We start from the raw sequence: 21811 nt of genomic DNA, 5'->3' as shown, positions 1-21811 counted from the left end.
GTTCATGCCTGTAATCCCAGCACTTTGGGAGACCAAGACGGGTGGATCACTTGAGGTCAGGAGTTCAAGACCAGCCTGGCCGACATGGTGAAACCCCATCTCTACTAAAAATACAAAAATTAGCTGGGCATGGTAGTGCACGCCTGTAATCCCAGCTACTCGGGAGGCTGAGGCAGGAGAACTGCATGAACCCAGGAGGCAGAGGTTTCAGTGAGCCGAGATCACGCCACTGCACTCCAGCCTGGGCGACAGAGCAAGACTGTCTCAAAAAATAAAATAAAAAAAAAATAAAAATAAAATTTTGGTATTGAGATGGCCGCATTTACAGTCACTCCCAGAAACTCAATAAAAAGTACCTGAAGGAAGTGAGACTTGCCTATACAAAGACTAATGAAATACCTAAGAGGCAGAATTTTGAAACGTGATAATTATAGTTGATACGACAACAAAACAGGGAATTCACTTTAAACTATTTAAGCAGAAGGACTACTAAAAGAAAAAGGAGTAAACTTGCTAGTAGTTCTTCCTATGACTATTTCTATCCTGGGATCCAGAGCAAGATTCTTGCCAAAGTAAAAATCTTATATTATTTTCTTAAAATACATAGCCTTGGTTCAAATGTCATGGCAATTTTTTCAACTTAACAAAACTAATATTTGCCATGAAAACTCATTTAAAATTCATCCAAATATTGAGAAAAAAGTCCCCATTCGATTGCAAACTATTTAGACTTTTTTTTTTTCTTAAACCAGAATACAGAGAATTTGTAAAAATATTTACTGAGAAAACACACAAAAAAGACTGACCTACTCGAAATGCTAGTGGTTTTCCTTTATTTGATTGTTCTTGTTCTCTGTGGTAAAGTAATACTTTCTGAAGAAGCACCTGGGCTAACTCCTTTTTCCTGCTGTGAGTTGATTCTACAAGAGTTATGGCCTCTGCTAAACAGGCCCTTTGCCCTTGGATTAAACCAGTATAAAGTTTATCCACAAATCTTTGCTCTTTATCAGAAAGTCCTTCTGTGTGGTCCTTTAAGGTTGTTTGTACACATAATTTTCTCTTTAAACCATCTGACAGCAGCATCCACTTTGTACAATGGAATCCAAGAGAATTAAACGGCTGAGCACATGGGATTCCTGATCCAAGATGAGTACTTGAGTGAAAGATGAAGTGGTAACGTCGGAAAGGTGCTCTTAAAAGGCCTTTTAGGAAATGCTGGTGAGGATGTGGTAGCAGCATGGACATATTCGTTTTATTTGTAACTGAAGAAAACACTGGATGCGTTTTGGCTCAATGTGATTTGTGATCTCCCTAGAAGAAAGAAAAACATGTCAGCCAGTTCAATATATAACTAAAATACTGAAGTAGTAAAATTTGAAAGCCTAGTGTTTCCCCCATATTCTAAACCACACATAATCAGAGTTTTTGGTAGTACAAATGGGTGAAAGTTTTCTTACTAAATAAACTTAAAAGAGAAGACTCCCTCCATGGCCACAGTTAATATTCAGAGTAACCCAAATGATGGAACTACTACTCTACTGCGAAGTGTAATTTACATTAACATTTTCTTCTAATAAAAACAATATATAACATACCACTAGGGTAAAAACTTTATGTTATGCTTTCTCTTACATTCATCTTAACAATTTCCTCAGGTCAATACACCAGATTCTGAAGCTCATACAAAAGGTTAAAAAAAAATGAATCTCTCTGATGCTGGCCTTGTATTCACTCTCTACAAAAAGAAATGTGATTACTAGGGTGGGCACTTCAGGTGTAAGTTTAGATACATGTTTGTATTCAATAGACTCATCCTTGAACACAGATGTATGCAAAGAGTAGCCTAACTTAAAGCACACAAACAAGCCATAAGTGAACTGTAGGAGTTGTGTAGTAACCAGATCAGCGTATCTCAAAGTATAGTCAGAGCCACCTGGATGCTTATTTAAAATGCACATTCCCAGCCCCACTAATCAGAATCCCTGTAGATTCATACTAAAGTTTGAACCACTACGAAATTAGGTAAGGATCTTTTTTTTTTTTTTTTGACGGAATCTCGCTCTGTCGCCCAGGCTGGAGTGCAGTGGCGTCATCTCGGCTCACTACAAGCTCCGCCTCCCGGGTTCACGCCATTCTCCTGCCTCAGCCTCCCGAGTAGCTGGGATTACAGGCACCTGCTACCACGTCCAGCTAATTTTTTGTATTTTTAGTAGAGACCGGGTTTCACTGTTAGCCAGGACGGTCTCGATCTCCTGACCTCGTGATCCGCCCGCCTCGGCCTCCCAAAGTGCTGGGATTACAGGCGTGAGCCACCGCGCCAGGCCATAAGGATCTTTTTTCTGATGATATACTGATATTCTCTACTTCAAATTGTATTTAAAAATGAAAGCTGACATGGTATGCCGAGTCAGGGCAGTGCAGAGGTTACGAGCCATGGTCGCTGAATCTCTGCCACTTAAGCCAAAATAACCTTAGGCAAGTTACTTGACCACTCTGTGCCTCAGCTTCCTCTTGAGTAAAGAGAATAGGTAAGAAAGCAGAGTGGTTGTGAGAGCAAAATGACAATTCTTGTAAAAAGCTTAGAACAGTGTCTACCGTGGAGTAAGAGCTCAATTAACCTTAGCTTTATTTTAATTACACCAAGTTATGAAACATTGGTAATAATTCTTCCAGTAGCAATCTAAAATTTACAGTTATGTATAACTCACCCAGTTTGGGTTTACGAGTATTTGTAAATTTTGGTTGATTTTCAAGCACCTTGTGGCATGATGGAATAAATTACTGCTCCAAGGTATACCTCTAAATGGTACTTCAAGGCCGATGAACATGAAATTAGTTTTAGCTTCTTAACATTCTATTGGGGAAAAAAGAATAGTTTAAGATTTTTTAAACTGGTAGAACTATAAGTGCTCATCAGTTTTCCAAAAGCAACAACTTTTTCTCTATGGGGCGGCAGGAGGGGCGGTGGGCATTATAATGTCTATTTGTACAAAATTAGCCTTATTCTAAAAGGACAATTGAAAATGTATAAAAGTTTTTCTAAAAAACAATTTTAAATGATCTAATGTCACCTTTCACACAAACACACAAAAAGACATTTAAAACAAAACTTTAAGACAGAGTCTACTTTGGAAGCTCTCTTTCAATACCACCTTTAAGCACAATTCTCATCAACACCACTACCATTACTAATAGACTGGAATCCCACAGGCAAGAACTGTATTTTTATTCAACCACATTTTCTAAGAACATACTACTTTTCAGGTCCCATGATAGGTGATAAGAGTAATGGTGACTATAGTAATGGTACTGATGGTGATGACAATCGTATTTGATTATGTTCCAGCCATTATACCATAACCTTCTATTAATATATTAGTTCCCTAAGGCTGCTGTAACAAATTACCATAATTACTGTAACAGAATTAGTTACTTAATTACATTGCAAAGACTCTTTTTCCAAATAGGGCCACATTCACAGGTTCCAGGGATTAGGATGTGGACATATCTTTTTGAAGGCCATCATTCAACCTGCTACACTTTCTTAGGTACAATGCCTCATTCATTATCTTATCTTAAATAACCTAATCCTAGCACTTCAAGAGCTCACAGAATAAAATACATCACATCAAAGAAAGAACAAAGTGCCATGGGAACAGACAAGATTACAGGAGCTCACTCTCCTTAGGGAATTCAAGTCATAGACGAGTTGAAGTCAAGACCGAGTCTGAAATAACAAAAATGTTGAAGAAGGTTGAGGCAGGCTTTCCAGTCTGAGGACTTAAATGTGCAAAATCAGAGTTGGGACTTGGTCTCTTCCCTGTCATGTCAGAGAAAATTAAGAAATTCAGTAAGGCAGAAGCCTAGGGTATATGGAACTACTAATAGGAGATTAGGCTGGACCAGAGGTAAACTGAGGTCAAGAATTTAAATTTTGTCTTGTGGGCAGAGGACAAATGACAGAGACCTTTATGGAGGTGACATAATCAACTTTGCTTTTGAAAAGATAACTCTAGAAGCGGTGACATGAAGGCAAGAGTGATGAGACTTTTAAACAGAGCCCAGTTCAGGAAGCCTAGCAAGGAACCAAAGGAGATGATGAGGACCTAGACTGAGGCAAGGTATTAAGGAATGGCAAAGAAAAGGCTGCTTTTTTTTTTTTTTTTGAGACAGAGTCTCGCTGTCGCCCAGGCTGGAGTGCAGTGGCGCGATCTCGGCTCACTGCAAGCTCCGCCTCTCGGGTTCACGCCATTCTCCTGCCTCAGCCTCTCCGAGTAGCTGGGACTACAGGCGCCCGCCACCACGCCCGGCTAATTTTTTTTGTATTTTTAGTAGAGACGGGGTTTCACCGTGGTCTCGATCTCCTGACCTCGTGATCCGCCCGCCTCAGCCTCCCAAAGTGCTGGGATTACAAGCGTGAGCCACTGCGCCCGGCCCGAAAAGGCTGCTTTAAGACCTTCTTGAGCTATCCTATCTTATTAGAATCCTCAGAGTTTGACATGGAGCCTGGCACACTGCAATTGCTTAAATAAAAAGAAAAAAGAGCTGCTGCTGATCTGAACTTATTTCATTCCCCAAATGCCTGGCACATTAGAGTCTACAAGCCACTTTCAGATATTTTATTTCATTTTATTCTCCAGTTAATTCCATGAGGGCAGTACAACAGTTATTATTTTCATTTAACAGAAGGGGGAAAGAACACTGAGAGAGCTGAGTGATCACAGTCATAGCCAGTGGCGGGCCCAAGATTCAAACCCACGTTGTTTGACTCTCTATGGCAGGCATTACTTAATAAATTATATTAAAATAACAAAGAAGTCCTTTGGCTAAAAGGGAAGTAGATATTAGTAACTCTGCCCAGCTTCTGAAGTGAGTAAGAAGTCTTTTCAGTTGCAGTGACGCTAGTGGCATGAGGAGGAGCCAAGGAACAGAGAGAGGAAATCTGCAGGACAGAAAACATTCTCATTACCAAATCTAGTCCTATGGTCCCATAGGGAAGATGCTGTCATATGTAGTCTAACAGCAAATTAGAACTATTTAAAATATGCTCCTTAATTAACAAGTCTTACCATGACTACCTCCTATTACCAAACAAGCTGTGTTCAAAAAAAGAGTGACAGAGGTGGTCAGGGTCAGAGCAGGATAGCAGAATACAAGGCTTCACCAATCATTTTCTACCTGGTTTTAGCTTCATATCACTCAAAGAGGCACTGAAGAGGTAGGAAAAACCGTTTTGAATCCCCAACACCACCCCTCTCCCATTCCCTGGTAGCAGTGGCATGATGCAGAGAGCATTTCTGTGCGCTGGGGAGAGGGAGAACATAGCAATTTTGAGGCGCTAACTCAGTGCGCCCTGTTATAGCAGAAAGCAAAATCAGCTGGCACCACACACAGAAGGAACTATTAACCATTAAACCAGCCAGAGAGGAATGGCTGTTCCCAGAGCTTGAAACTTGAGTTTCTGGAGCTCACAGAAGCCTAGCCACTGTGGGTTAAAGTGCTCTAGTGTCTCAATCAAACTTTAATGGCAGTCTAGGCCACAAGGACTGCAACTCCTAGGCAAGTCCTAATGTTGAACTGAGCCCAGAGCCAGTGGACTAGGGGGTTTCGGGGAGGGGGAACACAACCCAGTGAGACACCAGCTGGAGCAGCAAAAGGAGTGTTGCATCACTCCTTCCCTAATCCCAGGCTGCATGGCTCATGGCTACAAAAGAGACACCTTCCTTCTGCTTGAGGAAAGGAAAGGGAAGAGCGGTGAGGACTTTATCTTGCATCTTGGATATCCTCAGTCACAGCAGGATGGGGCACCAGTTAGAGTCATGAGGTCCCCCTTCCAGGGCCTAGCTCCTGAATGACATTTCTAGACACACCCCGGGCCAGAAGGGAACTTGCTGCGTTGAATAAACGGAGCCAGTCCTGGCAGGATTCATCATCTGCTGACTGAAGAGCCCTTGGGCCCAGCAGCAATACCAAAGTACTACATAGAGGGCCTTGGGTGGACTCTGAAACTTGCTGGCTTCAGGTAAGACTCAGCACATTCCCAGCTGCAGTAGGTACAGGGCAAGACTCCTTCTGCTTGAGAAAAGCAAAGGGAAAAGTAAAAAGGAATTTGTCTGGCATGGTAGGTACCAGCTTGGCCACAGTGGGGTAGAGAAACAAATGGGCTCTTGGGGTCCCCAATTCCAGCACTTGGCTCTTGGGTGGCATTTCTGGACCTGCCCTGGACCAGAGGGGAGCCCACTGTCCTGAAGGGTAAGTCCCTGATCAGCCAGCATCACCACAAGCTGACCAAAGAGCCCCTGGACCTTAAGGGAGCATCGGCAGTAGTCTGGTAGCACTCTTCGTGGGCCTGTGGCAGTGGCAGTCATGGGGTGAGGCTCCTCTGTCTTTGGAAAAGGGAGGAAAGAATGGGAAGGATGCCGTCTTGTGGTCTGAACACCAGCTTAGCCACAGTAGAGCACAGCATCACGTAGATTTCTAGAGTTTTTGACTCAGCTTTTACTCCTGGATGGCATCTCTGGACTTACCTGGAGCGTGGGGGAACTAACCACCCTCAAAGGAAGGACATAAGCCTGTCTGGCTTTGCCACTTGCTGACTGTACAGCCCTAGGAATCTGAGTGAACATAAGTGATAGTCAGGTAGTAGCTACAGTGGGCCTTTGGTGAAACCCAGTGCTGTGTTGGACTCAGGTCTGACCCAGTACAGTTACAGTGGTGGTGACCACAGGGTTGCTTGTATAACCCTATCCCAAGCTCCAGGTGGCTCAAAACAGACAGAGACTCTGTTTGGGAGAAAGTATGGGAAGAGAACAAGAGTCTCTGCCTGGTAATCCAGAGAATTCTTCAGGATCTTATCCAAGATCACCAAGGTAGTACCTCTATGAATCTGTAAGGACCATAGTGTTACTGGGCTTGGGGTGCCCCAAAATGCAGATATGGCTTAGATCAGAACACCCAAGCCCTTTCAAATATTTGGAAAGCATTCCCAAGAAGGACAGGTACAAACAAGCCCAGACTACAAAGACTCCAATAAATACCTAACTCCTTAATGTCCAGATACAGACAAACATCTATAAGTATCAAGACCACCCAGGAAAACATGACCTCACCAAATAAACTAAATAAGGCACCAGGGACCAATCCTGGAGAAACAGAGATATGTGATCTTTCAGACAGAGAATTCAAAATAGCTGTTTTGAGGAAACTCAAAGAAATTCAAGACACGACTGAGTGTGGTAGCTCACACATGTAATCCCAGCACTTTGGGAGGCCAAGCTGGGCAGATCACTTGAGGTCAGGAGTTCGAGACCAGCCTGGCCAACATGGTGAAACCCCGTCTCTACTAAAAATACAAAAATTAGCCAGGTGTGGTGGTGGGTGCTGTAATCCCAGCTACTTGGGAGGCTGATACAAGAGAATCACTTAAACCTGGGAGGCAGAGGTTGCAGTGAGCCGAGATCGTACCACTGCACTCCAGCCTGGGTGATAGAACAAACTCCATCTCAAAAAAAAAAAAAAAAAAAAAAAATTCAAGATACCACAAGAAAGGATTCAGAATTCTATCGAATAAATTTAACAAGGAGATTAAATGCAACTGGCATACTAAAGAATGCATCAGAGTCTCTTAAGACAGAATTGATCAAGCAGAAGAAAGAATTAGTGAGCTTGGGCCAGGCATGGTGGCTCATACCCGTAATCTCAGCACTTTGGGAGGCCAAGGCATACAGATCCCTTGAACCCAGCTCGAGACCAGCTGGGCAACATGGCAAAACCCCATCTCTACAAAAGATATAAAAATTAGCTGGGTGTGGTGGCTGTAGTCCCAGTTACTCAGGAGGCTGAGGTGCCAGGATTGCTCGAGCTTGGGAGGTAGGGGCTGCAGCAAGTCCTGATCACACCACTACACTCCAGCCTGGGTGACAGAGCAAGACCCCTGTCTCAAAAAAAAAAAAAAGAAAAAAGAATTAGTGAGCTGAAGACAGGCTATTTGAAAATACACAGTGAGGGAAGACAAAAGAGAAAAGAATAAAAAACAATGAAGCATGCCTCCAAGATCTAGAAAACAGCCTCAAAAGGGCAAATCTAAGAGCTATTGGCCTTAAAGAGGAAAAGAGGAAGTAGAGAAAGAGATGGGTAAAAAGTTTATTCAAAGGGATAACAGAGAACTTCCCAAACCTAGGGAAAGATATCAATAGTCAAGTACAAGAAGGTTACAGATCACCAAGCATATTTAATCCAAAGACTACCTCAAGCCACTTAATAATCAAACTCCCAAAGGTCAAGGATAAAGAATGAATCCTAAAAGCAGCATGAGAAAAAGAAACAAACAACATATAATGGAGCTCCAATATGACTGGAAGCAGGCTTTTCAGTGGAAACTTTATAGGCTAGGAGAGAATGGCATAACCTACTTAAAGTGCTGAAGGGAAAAAAACAAATGTACACTAGAATAGTATAGCCAGTGAAAATATCCTCCAAACATGAAGGAGAAATACTTTCCCAGACAAACAAAAGCAGAGAAATTTCATCAACACTAAACCTTTCCTACAAGAAATGCTAAAGAGAACACTTCAGTGAGAAAGAAAAGGACATTAGTGAGCAGTAAGAAATCATCTGAAGGTACAAACTCACTGGTAATAGAAAGTAAACAAAGAATATTGTACCTGTGATGTATAAAGTACTGTTAAGTATAAAGACTAAACAATGATCCAATCAAAAATAATAACTACAATAACTTTTCAAGACAGTAATATATGAACAGAAACAACAAAAAATTAAAAAGCCAGGGATTAAGGTAAGGCAGAGTCTTTATTAGTTTTCTATTCACTTGTTTATGTAAACAGTGTTGTTATCAGCTTAAAATAATGGGTGATAAGATAGTAAGATAAAATAGCAAGTCTTACAGTAATCTCAAACCAAAAAACATACAACAGATACACAAAAAATAAAAAGCAAGAAACTAAATCATATCAGCAGAGAAAATCACCTTCACTAAAATGAAGACAGGAAAGAAAGAAGGGAAGACCAGAAAACAAATAACAAAATGGCAAGAATAAGTGTTTACTTATTAATAATAACATTCAATGTAAATGGACTAAACTCTCCAGTCAAAAAACATAGAGTGGTGGAATGGATAAAAAAAATAAAAGACCCAATGATCTGTTGCCTATAGGAAGCCCACTTCACTTATAAAGACAAACACAGACTGAAAATAAAGGGATGGAAAAAGTTATTCCATGCCAATGGAAACCAAAAAAGAACAGGAGTAGTTACAATTGTATCAGACAAATAGATTTCAAGACAAAAACTGTAAGAAGAGACAAGGAAGGTCACTAGATGGTGATAAAGGGGTCAATACAGCAAGAGGATATAACAATTTTAAATCTACATGCACCCAACCTTGGAGCACCCAGATATACAAAGCAAATATTATCAGAGATAAAGACAGAGATAGACCCCAATACAATAATAGCTGGAGACTTCAACACCACACTTTCAGTATTGGACATATCTTCCAGACAAAAAATTAATAACAAAACATCGGACTTAATCTGCACTACAGACCAAATGCACCTAATAGGTATTTACAGAACATTTCATCCAATGGCTGCGGAAAACACATTCTTCTCTTTGGTACACGGATCATTCTCAAGAATAGACCAAATGTTAGCTCACAGAACAAGTCTTGAAACATTCAAAAAACTGAAATAAGATCAGACATCTTCTCTAACCACATTGGAATAAAACTAGAAATCAATAAGAAGAGGTATTGTGTAAACAATACAAATATATGGAAATTAAACAATATGTTCCTGAATGAACAGTGGGTCAATCAAGAAATTAAGGACATTGAAAAATGTCTTGAAACAAATAATAATGGAAACACATCATACCAAACCCTGTGGGATACAGCAAAAGCAGTACTAAGAGGGAAGTTTATAGCTATACATGCCTACATTAAAAAAGAAGAAAAACTTCAAATAAACAATGCATCTTTTTTTTCTTTTTTTTTGAGAAGGAGTTTTGCTCTTGTTGCCCAGGCTGGAGTGCAATGGTGCAATCTCAGCTCATCACAACTTCCACCTCCCAGGTTCAAGCGATTCTCCTGTCTCAGCCTCCCAAGTAGCTGGGATTCCAGGCATGTGCCGCCACGCCTGGCTAATTTTGTTTTTTTAGTAGAGATGGGGTTTCACCATGTTGGCCAGTCTGGTGTCGAACTCCTGACCTCAGGTGATCCACCCGCCTAGGCCTACCAAAGTGCTCAGATTACAGGTGTTAGCCACTGCACCCGGCTTAAACAATGCATCTTAAAGAACTAGAAAATCAAGAGCAAGCTAAACTAAGGAAAACAGAGAGATGATCCAAATAAATACAAGCAGAGATGAAAAAGGAGACATTACAACTGACACCACAGAAATCCAAAGTCTCCTTAGTGCTTATTATGAGCAAGTATATGCCAATAAACTGAAAACATCTAGAAGAAATGGATAAATTCCTAGACATATATAACCTACCAACATTGAACAATGAAGAAATCTAAAACCTGAACATACCAATAACAAGTAATGAAATTGAAGCTGTAATAAAAAGTCTGATAGAGAAAAGCCTGGGATCTGATGGCTTCACTGCTGAATTCTATCAAACATTTAAAGAATACCAATCTTACTGAAACTATTCTGAAAAACAGAGGAAAAGGGAATATTTCCAAATTCATTCTATGAGGCCAGTATTACTCTGATACCCAAACCAAAGACATTCCAAAAAAAAGTACCTAGAGGCTTGATATGGTGTGGTTCTGTGTCCCCACCCAAATCTCACCTTGTAGCTCCCATAATTCCCACATATTATGGGAGGCACCCAGTGAGAAATGACTGAATTATGGGGGTGGGTCTTTCCTGTGCCATTCTCCTGATACTGAATGAGTCTCACAAGACTTGATGGTTTTAAAAACAGGAGTCTCCCTGCACAAGTTCTCTTTCTGCCTGCCGCCATCCATGTAAGATGTGACTTGCTCCTTCTTGCCTTCTGCCATGACTCTGAGGCCTCCCCAGCCGTGTGGAACTGTAAGTCCAATTAAACCTCTTTCTTTTTTAAATTGCTCAGTCTCAGGTATGTCTTTATAAGCAACATGAAAATGAAATAATACAAGGCTAGTATTCTTTTGAATACTAAATAAAAAAGAATACTATGCTTTTGAATACTATTGAATACTAGCCTCTAGTATTCTTTTTTTTTTTTTGGTATGTCATTGGTTTTGGTATCAGAATAATACTGGCCTTATAGAATGAATTTTGATGACTATTGAGGCTAAAGTCCTCAAATACTAGCAAACTGAATTCAACCATACATTAAAAAGATCATTAATCATGACCAAGTGGGATTTATCCCTGGGGTACAAGGGTGGTTCAACATATACAAATCCCATCCCGGCTAACAAGGTGAAACCCTGTCTCTACTAAAAATACAAAAAATTAGCCAGGCATGGTGGCGGGCGCCTGTAGTCCCAGCTACTCGGGAGGCTGACACAGGAGAATGGCGTGAACCTGGGAGGTGGAGCTTGCAGTGAGGTGAGATCGTGCCACTGCACTCCAGCCTGGGCAACAGTGAGACTCTGTCTCAAAAAAAAAAAAAGAAAACATACAAATCAATCAATGCGATACATCATATCAACAGAATGGAAGGCAAAAACCATATGAGCATTTCAATTGATGCTGAAAAAGCATCTGATAAAATTCAACATTCCTTCGATGTTTATATGTCATTTAAATCTACGAGACCAGATTACTAAAAAAAGGATTCAAGATTAAGAGGAAGTGTGACACCTTTTTCAAAAATGTTAAACACACATTGACACCCTCCCCATACACACACACACACAGAATAACTACATATATCGATGTGTATATAATTTCATCTACAGAGGAGTGGTATTATGGTGCTTTTATGTTGTTTTTTGGCTGACCATATATTTCTGTTTTTTTAAAAACGGCATATGTTACTATGATAGGCAGAATAATGGCCTCCCAAACACGTCCACGTCCGAATCCCTGGAACCTATGAATATGTTATGTTATATGGCAAATAGGGAATTAAAGTTGCACATGGAACTAAAGTTGCTAATCAGCTGACAAGGTAAAAAGATTATCTTAGATTATCCAGGTGGACCCAATGTAATCACCAATGTCCTTTAATATGAAAGTGGGAGGTAGAAATGAATAGCAGAGTGACATCATGTGAGGATTCAATCCACTCTTCAGATCTTTCAAGATGAAGTAAAAGGGCCATGAACCAAGGAATGAGGACAACCTACAGAAGATGGTAAAGGCAAGGAAACTGATTCTCTTCTAGATCCTCCAGGATGGAACAAAGATCTACTGACACCTTGATTTTACCCCAGTGAGACCCGTGTCAGACTTCTGACCAATAGAACTGTAAGATAATAAATTTATGTTGACACTAAGTTTGTGATAATCTGTTATCGAAGCCATAGGAAACTAATACAGTTCTATTATAAGAAAAAGTAACCAAAAAAATCTTTTTTAAAAGATAAAATTCAGAATTTTAAAAATTTAATAAGAAATGCCTAATAACTACTCATGATTTAATTATTATCTTTATAACCTGTAACTTGCTTCCATTTGCATTTAGATTTCTTCCTAACATCACAGTCAAATTTGATGGATCCTTAATTTTACCAGTTATTGTGACTATCAGTGTTACACTCAATGCATTTATATGTCAGTCTCTAAATTAGACATAAAGCCAGCATATATACTAAAAAAATTTAGTAAAAAGAATTATGTGCAAGGTGAAATAAGCAATAATCACATTTTACCATTTCTTCCATGCACAGATATTTTATCAGAATTATGTTAAATTTGAAGTTCAAAAGTAGTCTGAAATAACATGATATATATGAGATGGTAACCATTTTTGAGCATGGTAGATTTTTTTAAACTATATATATGCTATAATAAAAATTAGGTGTCTGTAGTGCATATCCTTCACATTTTTGCTGACAAATGCCTACTCAGTTCAAATAGCACCTCCTCAGAGATATATCTTCCCCCACCTTCTCCAGGCAGTTAAGTGTTCTATTCAATGCTCACAGTCTTTTGTTCCCATCTCAAAAATAGTATTTGTCTTCTTGTTTTCTAATTTATCTATTTATAGACTGCTCCTTACCAATTCTCATTGCTCAACTCAACTGATTCTCCCAGAAAAAGGGCATATTTCCTCAGAAACTAGCACAGTGCCTGGCACACAGTAACCTTCCAATTTTTTTTTTAGGTTCATGAATATATACTCCATCTACTCTATGTTAATCTACTAAACTATAAAGAAAAGTTTAGGTAACAATCTTAACCTGTGTGACTGAAGGACCTTTACTAAAACATTTTGCCTTCTAAGTTTCCTGTTTTGAATCAAGGCACCTTTGACATGTAATCAACCTTCCAAACAGAAAAACGGTAAGATAAGTTTGCAAGGAATCAAAACTCAGTAACAAAAGGTTTACTACATGAAACTATGTCCATTTATAATAATGTAAGCAAATATTCTCTAAATAAATATTCTAGATTGCTTTAACATTTAAAGTAGTGGTTTCATACCACTACCATTGCAATCTTTCTCAGAAAATCCACACCAACTGTCTGATAAGCTTATGATTTATACTGCAGGTTTTATCACAATTGGGATTGCAGTTCTCTGCCTTCTGATGCCAATACAAATCTTAAAAGGACTTTAAATGAAAAGAAAGAACAAGAAAAAGGATGATACCATCTTACTCCAGTTCTTTTGCCAAAACCAAAAAGCTATCCAGATGTATGTAATTCTGGATTTGACATCCTCAAACTTCTTCCCAGGGGACTAATTTTCTTGATTCCCACCAACTCTCTGGAGCATCTGAATGGCAAGCAGCAGCTGCTACCTTCTACTGAGTGTTTATCATGTGTGAGGCATCGTGCATGTATTTTTTCAGCTAATCCTCACAACAATCCTACAGTGGATGACATCCTATTTTAAAGGTGAGGCTCAACAGCATAAGGCTGATTGACCAAGGCCTCAGAATTAGTGGCAGAACTTGGAAAAAACTATAGATTTCACAAATCCAGATTTATATGGTGTCAACTCTAGAGAAAATAAAATAATCCTGTATATCTGAATATGCCTGATTATGGCCGTCTATTTATCTTTCTATTTATTTATTTTTTGCTTAGACCAAAATGAAAAATTAGTTTCTATTTCCTGTGCTAAGTTTTTATCAGTAGGAGATCTCAATGTGTTAGGTGACAGAACAGACCACATTTTAAAATGTTTTTTGCTCCACAGACAATAATTCACTCCTGATAACTAAGTTCATAATATATTTAACCCTATGAATTTATCCAATCAACCAGATTTTAAAGCAGCCCAAGAATTTTTTAAGAGCCAATATAACTCAGCCTTGTATGAGCAGCTTTCTACCTTTATATACTGTCACAGGCAGAACAGACTAATTCCACTAAAATGGCAAAATTATGTAAGTAGAGAGAAGGATTTCCTACCTGCTCATGTAACTCAGCATCTTTTCCTGCTTTCTCATGGGACGAAATCAAAGAACTAGATCAATAATCGAATCAGCTTTGGGCCCTAGGTTTGTGTGGGGCCGTGTCTCAGTCCACACAAGGTCCCTTCAGATTTCCCAGAGAGGCACTCTGACCTGGAGCTGTGAGCAGAATGAATACCTTCCAAGACCAGAGTGGCAGCTCCAGTAACAGAGAACCCCTTTTGAGGGGTAGTGATGCACGGAGGGACTTGGAGCTTGCTATTGGTGGAGTTCTCCAGGCTGAACAGCAAATTAAAGATAACTTGCAAGAGGTCAAAGCTCAGATTCACAGTTGCATAAGCCGTCACCTGGAACGTCCTAGAAGCCATGAGGTGTGACTACATGAACAGGTGGACCTCATCTATCAGCTTAAAGAGGAGACACTTCAACAGCAGGCTCAGCAGCTCTACTGGTTATCAGCCCAGTTCAATTGTCTTATTCATCAACTGGAGTGTACCCAAAACAAAGATCTAGCCAATCAAGTCTCTGTGTGCCTGGAGAGACCGGACAGTTTGACCCTTAAGCATGAAGACTCAAATGTCCTACTCTTTGAAACTGACACAACTGCTCTGTGCCAGACCATCACCACATTTAGGTCTCTCAAAACAATTCAAATTCCTGAGCACTTGATGGCTTATGCTAGTTCATCAAATATTGGGCCTTTCCTGGAGGAGAAGCTATATCCCAATGCCAGAGCAGAAGTCAGCATCCAGTATTGCAGCTATCCCTCTCAGCAAATGGCTCCTTGGAAGCAAACCTGCCAGTGGTCATTAGGCTCCTTACATACCCAGCACCAACCCCCAGGACTGGCTCACCAAAAAGCAGACCCTGGAGAATAGTCAGACTTCTTCCAGAGCCTGCAATTTCTTTAGTAATGTCTGGGGAAACCTAAAGGGCTTAGAAAACTTGCTCCTCAAGAATCAGCAACAGGAAGTTCCTGAAAAACCAAGTTATCAAAAGTGTAACAGCCATTCCACTACTAGTTCTCCATTGAAATGGAAAAGGTTGAAGATCTAGAGCTTCCTGATCAAGATGAGATGAACCTATCAGATTGGCTAGTGACTCCCCAGGAATCTCATAAGCTGGGGAAGCCCGAGAATGGCAGTCACGAAATCAGTGAGAAGTTTAAGCTCTTGTTCCAGTCCTATAATGTGAATGATTGGCTTGTCAAGACTGACTCCTGTTACCAACTGTCAGGGAAACCAGGCCAAAGGTATGGAGTTGGAAAACATGGGCAATCTGAAGTGCCTGCATGACCACTTGGAGGCCAAGAAACCACTGTACACCCCCAGCATGGTTACAGAGGATTGGCTGGTCCAGAACAATCAGGACCCATGTAAGGTAGAGGAGGTGTGCAGAGCCAATGAGCCCTGCACAAGCTTTGCAGAGTGCGTGTATGATGAGAATTGTGAGAAGGCTCTGTATAAGTGGCTTCTGAACAAAGAAGGAAAGGATAAAAATGGGATGCCCATGGAACCCAAACCTGAGCCTGAGAAACATAAAGATTCCCTGAATATGTGGCTCTGTCCTTCTAGTAAAGAACAGAACTAAAGCACCAAAGTCAATGGTTCCTTCTAGAATTGCTGGTTCCTTCTAGAATTGCTGATTCCTTCCAAGTCATAAAGAACAGCACCTTGTCAGAGTGGCTTATCAGGCCCCCATACAAAGAAGAAAGTCCTAAGAAAGTGCCTAATACTGAAGACAAAGCGGGCAAACAAAAGCTAAAAAGCCCCATGAGCACTTCCTGGTGTTCCTTTAACACAGCTGACTGGGTCCTGCCAGGAAAGAAGATGGGCAACCTCAGCCAGCTATCCTCTGGAGAAGACAAGTGGATGATTCAAAAGAAGGCCCAGGAAGTATTACTTAATTCACCTCTACGGGAGGAACTTAACTTCCCCCCAGACCATTAGGGCCTCCCTGCAGTTTGTGATCTCTTTGCCTGTATGCAGCTTAAAGTTGATAAAAACAAGTGGATATATCGAACTCCTCTACGGATGTGAAGGAATGGACAAGAGTTGAGCAGCCTTTCTGCTGATTGTCACACATCATGAGCTGAGTGACTGTGGCTTGCCAAATCATTGTGTTTCTGAGTCTGACCAGTTAGCTTAGTTCTTCTCTTGCCTAATTTTGAACTAGTAGAGCGAAGTGAGTCATCAGATTATGAGTTACTGTTTAAAAGAAAAATGTTGTTTACTGATGCTGAGCTGATTCAGTTCCTTCCTTCTTACAGAAGTGTTAATTCACTCCGACACCAGAATTGCAGCATCTTTGTGGATATGTCTTTTTCACAAGCCTCCAAGTCTCCTTAGATAGGGTCGTTACTAAAAGTACATTAAAACACTCTAGTTTTAAAAATGAAATATTTCTGTAATCAAAGTGTATTGATGTATTCTAAAGCTAGTAAACTTCCCTAATATTTAATTGCCCTATAGATGCTTCCCTAGCTGTGGGTTTTCTTGTTAGTGGTCTGAAATAATGATTTTCCTATTCTATTAATATACAGCGTATTTTGCACAAAAAATTAACCTGGCCGATAGTAATTACCAAAATATATGAATAATGTTGGCAACTTTTGACATTAATTACCAAACATTTTAGACTACATGTTCTACATTATTATTCTTCACTTGAAAGAAACTCAGCTACTGCAAATTTTGTCTTTCTTTCTGTAAATGTTATTAAAATATCCAGTGAGCTCCTTTAGAAGGGCTTGGTATTATTTCAAGACTATTTTTTAGGTAGTTCTAGCCTTTTAAAATATTCTACACACCTGCAGGGTTCAAAAGAACCCCAGCACCAACTAAGCAAATAGGCAAAAGACATGTTGGAAATGTAGTATAGTACTTGAACCATTCACTATCATAGGGATTATTGGTGCATCCTGGGTAATGGAAGCAGAGCTTGACACCTGGTGCTTTTAACTAGGGATAAAGTCATCCTCTCACTGTAAGCACAGTATACCTGTACCTCCAAAAGTGACATTTTAGTGAACAGGCCATTTTCAACACTTGTGCCTTGAGGTGTTCATTGAAGCTCTATGAAAACTACTGATGTTTTCTCAATCTCCTTAAAGTAATGTCCATGCTTTAAAATGTCTCTGTAGGAGAGAAGTGGGGTTTATATTTATAATGTTTTTAAATTCTCTAAGATATATTTGCTGCTTTCCAGACTTTGAAACTATTAAACTGTAAATGCCTCTTATTGAAATACTTCTGGGAAAACTTCATGGTCCCACAGTGTCATTGCCATACAGCTTCACTAGAGTTCTCTGAACCACAGCTGAAAGAGCTTTGTATTATTTTTTAATTCCCTCCCCAGACATCATATATAACTATTATAATAAAGGTGGTGGGCAAAAAACAAGGAGCCTTTCCAGTTACCTTAATTTGCAGCTAACTCTGTAGTTTCTTTTTTGAGGCCAAACACACTGTATTTTACATTGTCAAAATATAATTTACGTTAATCACTATGTTAAGGAGTATGTAAAACATTATTTTGCATTGACGAATTCTGTATCTGCCTCCATTAAAAGCATAACAGCCATAAAATAATAATAATCAAATCAAAATGTTTCAACTAATTTTCATGATTCCTGAGAATATGGCTTCATCCTACAATTTGTAAGCTAAGCACTACCAAAATACAAGGGAAATTCCCCAGCTTTACAAGATTCAGTAAGGTATCTCAAAGTAGGCCATATCTAGTGTATTAGTCTGATTTCAGGCTGCTGATAAAGACATACCCAAGACTGGGTAATTTATACAGGAAAAAGGGTTTAATGGACTTACAGTTCTATGTGGCTGAGGAAGCCTCACAATCATGGCGGAAGGCAAGGAGGAGCAAGTCCTGTCTTACATGGATGGCAGCAAGCAAAGAGAGAGCTTGTGCAGGGAAACTCCCATTTTTAAAAATACCAGATCTCATGAGACTCATTCACTATCATGAGAACAGCACAGGAAAGACCTGTCCCCATAATTCAATCACCTCCCACCAGGCTCCTCCCATGACATGTGGGGATTGTGGGAGTTACAATTCAAGATGAGATTTGGGTAGGGACACAGTCAAACCATATCAGTTATCTTTGTATTTACAGCACAATTATTTGCTCACAGAATTAATGAATGTATGCCATAATTCTGCATGGGTCAATAACTCCACTACACTGATTACTCAGTTAATTGATGTTTTTAAAATGTACATTTTTTTCTAGATTTTACAGTAATATATTTTAAGGACTTTCTTTTTAAACTGATTTCAATATGTGGATATTTTCCTTCATTAAAAATTTGCTCAGCAGCAGCCAGTCTGACTTGGGATATTTATCTTGAAATTGATCCAATGAATATTCTCAATTTCAATAACTACTCTGGCAAGAAAAAGCATACAGAATTTCCAAAATCAATACAGTAGATCAGTGTCTGCAGCACAGCACAATTCATACAGGCAATGCAGTGTTGTACCAAGTGTTTCCATTTCTCAATGCTAATCACTTTTGGTTTGAAGATAAGCTGTCAAATGCCATTAATCTGTTTACCATATTCCACCACCACCCCCCCACCCCCCCACCCCCACCCCACCACAGAAGGCTCTTTTTCAAATAATTTCAGGAAATTTTTGTAGACCAAGATGACTTCTTAAATAAGCAACTTTTAAATAGGTTTTAAATAGGTCATCATGAGTTAAGAGTAATGAAGAACAAATACCGAATTCATGAAGGGATTCTCTAAAGTTCTCTGTCCATTTTACTTTTTATCACTTTTCCAGTAAGATTCAGATTTCCCAATTTCTACTTTTAGGCTTAAATGTGCTTGAGAAGTCTCTATTTTTCTAAATTCCATCATCATTAAATGTTTTGATTCCCACTGCTACCACCCTATTTCAAATCTAGACTTGAACTAGGAAGCTCTGAGACCACTTACAAAATGAAAACATTAAGATCTACGTATCAGGGTCATGGTGAGTATGAATGAGTATGCATGAGAGAGCCTGGGACAGGGCCGGGCATCAAGCAGGTGCTAATCACCTCTAAGAAATGTTCCTCTTTTCCCTCTCCCTCCTCAGTCCTCCTTTCAGACTTCACAGCAAGACTCATTCTGAAAGGTGAAGGTGATCTCCTTACCCTCCTACTCAAATTCCTCCAAAAGTTCACCGTACCCTAGGACAGTGGTTCTCAAAGTGTAGTTCCCAGGCCAGCAGCACCTCTTGCGCTTGCTTTTCCAAAATTACTCTAAGGAGAGTTTACTATCTCCAAAACCTGCCACTCTCCCAACCCCAAGATTTAACTCATCTTTTACATCCTTCCCCTTCTATGATATCTCTCCTATACTACCCAGCTTAAAATCTTTCCTGACCATCCCAGTCTCTAGGACTTTTTCTGACCTCTAATTCTAATTATTTCTGAATACAAAGAGTCTTCATCTTACAATCGGGTCTGTGTCTGGATAAACCCACTGTAAAGTCAAAAAATCTTTAACTGAACCATTGTGTAAGTGTAGGACTGTACTAAGGTGAAAATCTGCAGAGGTCACAAACTAGTTGCACCTGGCCCACCCACAGAAGGTGTGTGTTAACTAAATTGGTTGCAAGTAACATTAAAAACCAAGAAAAATTACGTAAAACTACAGATCTTTGGCCTGTGTTGGAGAAAATTGGATCTCCGTTTGAGAGACCCCCATTCCCACATGGCAACAATCAGCTAAATGGTAAATGTTTCAAGCATTCACCAGCTCTTTCCATTCTAAATAAAGGGTTTCTTTTGACATCTTCAAATATCTCAAATGGTGATTTACATTTCTTATGGTTATGTAACTTTTCATGCTTGTTTTGTCTCTCCTAATAGAATGCCGCCCTTAAAAAACCTGTCCTTGTCTTTGACTTTTTAAAAACCTCGTTACCCTGAACACAAACCGGTATTTAGTGCAAAATTATTGTAAAAGAATATTCTGAACATTGTAGACAACCGCAAAATGCTTAATAATCCACACAGTTTTTCTGGAAACTTTTGGCTTTCTACCAAGTTGGAAAAGTTTTATTAGTTTATGTTTTCCAAACATATGGATTAGGGTACAACTCTTAAGACAGATAATAAAGAATTTTTATATTATTTTGGTTTAGGTCGTCTTTCATTTTCTAATGAGAAATATATATGAAGACAGCATGCCCTCTGCTGAGATTTAGCCCCTGCCCAGCACAGCATGTGACAGAACCTAGATACTGTTTGTAACTTTTAGTTTGAATCCAACTTTTATATCCTGGATTTCCCGGAAAATTGTTTCAATTTCACTCTTTGGTAGGAATCATAGTGGCTTAGTCTCTGACGCGGCCTCAGGTTAACCATTCACCGGGTTTGGCAGCGACAAGGGATGAGCCACCTTAACAAAGCTGGCTTGCTGTGGCTCAAAGATAACCTGAGAAACCTAACCAAGATAAGAATTTTAAAACACTGTTTACGTACAGGGCCTTTCTTTGTTAGACCTTCCATTTGAACCCATTTGCAGACTCCTGCCTGTCCACACATATCCGCACCCCTAGCATCAATATTAGGAGAATATTCGATAATACTCTCCTTTTCCTTCCCCCACCCCAAATCCTCCAGAGGGCGCCCCGGAGGACCGCGCTGGCCCCCCGGCGGGAGGGCGGCCGTAGGCGGGAGCCCAGCCCCGACTCCCGGACGCCGCGCGCACTCCCCATACTCACCCGCCCGAAGCCACGGAAGTGCCACCTGACCCCGCCCCTTCCGCCGGATCCTCCCACGCAGGCGCAGCGCCGACTGCAGGCGCGTGGGGCCCGGGGATCGCCTGGGGCCGGGTGGCGGCGCGGGGCATGGCCGGGGTCCCCGTGGACGTGGCCGCGCAGTTCCTGCGTGGGGCGGAGAGCCAGTGAGCGTGAAGGTCTCCCGGCCTGCGGCAGGCTGCGGAAGCTCTGCGCCGGGAAGTTTTCTGGCGGGGGAGGGGAGGGCGGTTTACGGCCTTTAGGGTAGGTTTTGCCCTTTTTAAGGTCCACATGGAATCTTTCGCCTCCGAAGTTCGAGGGTAACTTTAGTTCCCTCCTGGCCTTTGCGACACCCTTGAGTCGGACGGAGGCCGAGTCCTGCCCTCACCCCCAGCAGCCTGCGGCGGCCAGGACCCCCGGAGCCCCTTCTTCCGCTCCTTGGAAACTTAAAATGTGGGGTGAGGGAGAGACGCGTTACGTTTGACAGACCGGTTAAAGACACTCAGGCTTCTC

The 21811-nt window shown here is 40.6% G+C and overlaps 1 protein-coding gene and 1 pseudogene across 2 annotated transcripts in view; one reads left to right on the top strand and one right to left on the bottom strand.

Moving 5' to 3' along the window:
• MMAA (metabolism of cobalamin associated A) overlaps window positions 1–21302 on the bottom strand; it is a 36395-nt gene extending 15093 nt beyond the window's left edge. Inside the window, exons 1-2 of one of the 2 annotated variants that reach the window (XM_058436789.1) lie at window positions 21284–21302; window positions 807–1311 (exon numbers count right to left, since the gene is read on the bottom strand). In XM_058436789.1, the coding sequence (XP_058292772.1) occupies window positions 807–1245 (439 nt within the window). In that variant the 5' untranslated portion in view covers window positions 1246–1311; window positions 21284–21302. Of the gene's footprint in view, window positions 1–806; window positions 1312–2708; window positions 2850–21283 lie in introns of those variants that run through there. The other variant, XM_032147869.2, reaches the window with a different exon arrangement.
• On the top strand, window positions 14710–16594 carry LOC116464595 (nuclear receptor coactivator 4-like; annotated as a pseudogene).
• Window positions 21303–21811: the final 509 nt, after the last annotated feature.

Source organism: Hylobates moloch, unplaced genomic scaffold (genome assembly GCF_009828535.3).
Source record: "Hylobates moloch isolate HMO894 unplaced genomic scaffold, HMol_V3 SCAFFOLD_3, whole genome shotgun sequence".
NCBI classification, from domain to species: Eukaryota; Metazoa; Chordata; class Mammalia; order Primates; family Hylobatidae; genus Hylobates; species Hylobates moloch.
This window is presented reverse-complemented; position numbering and strand designations above follow the sequence as displayed.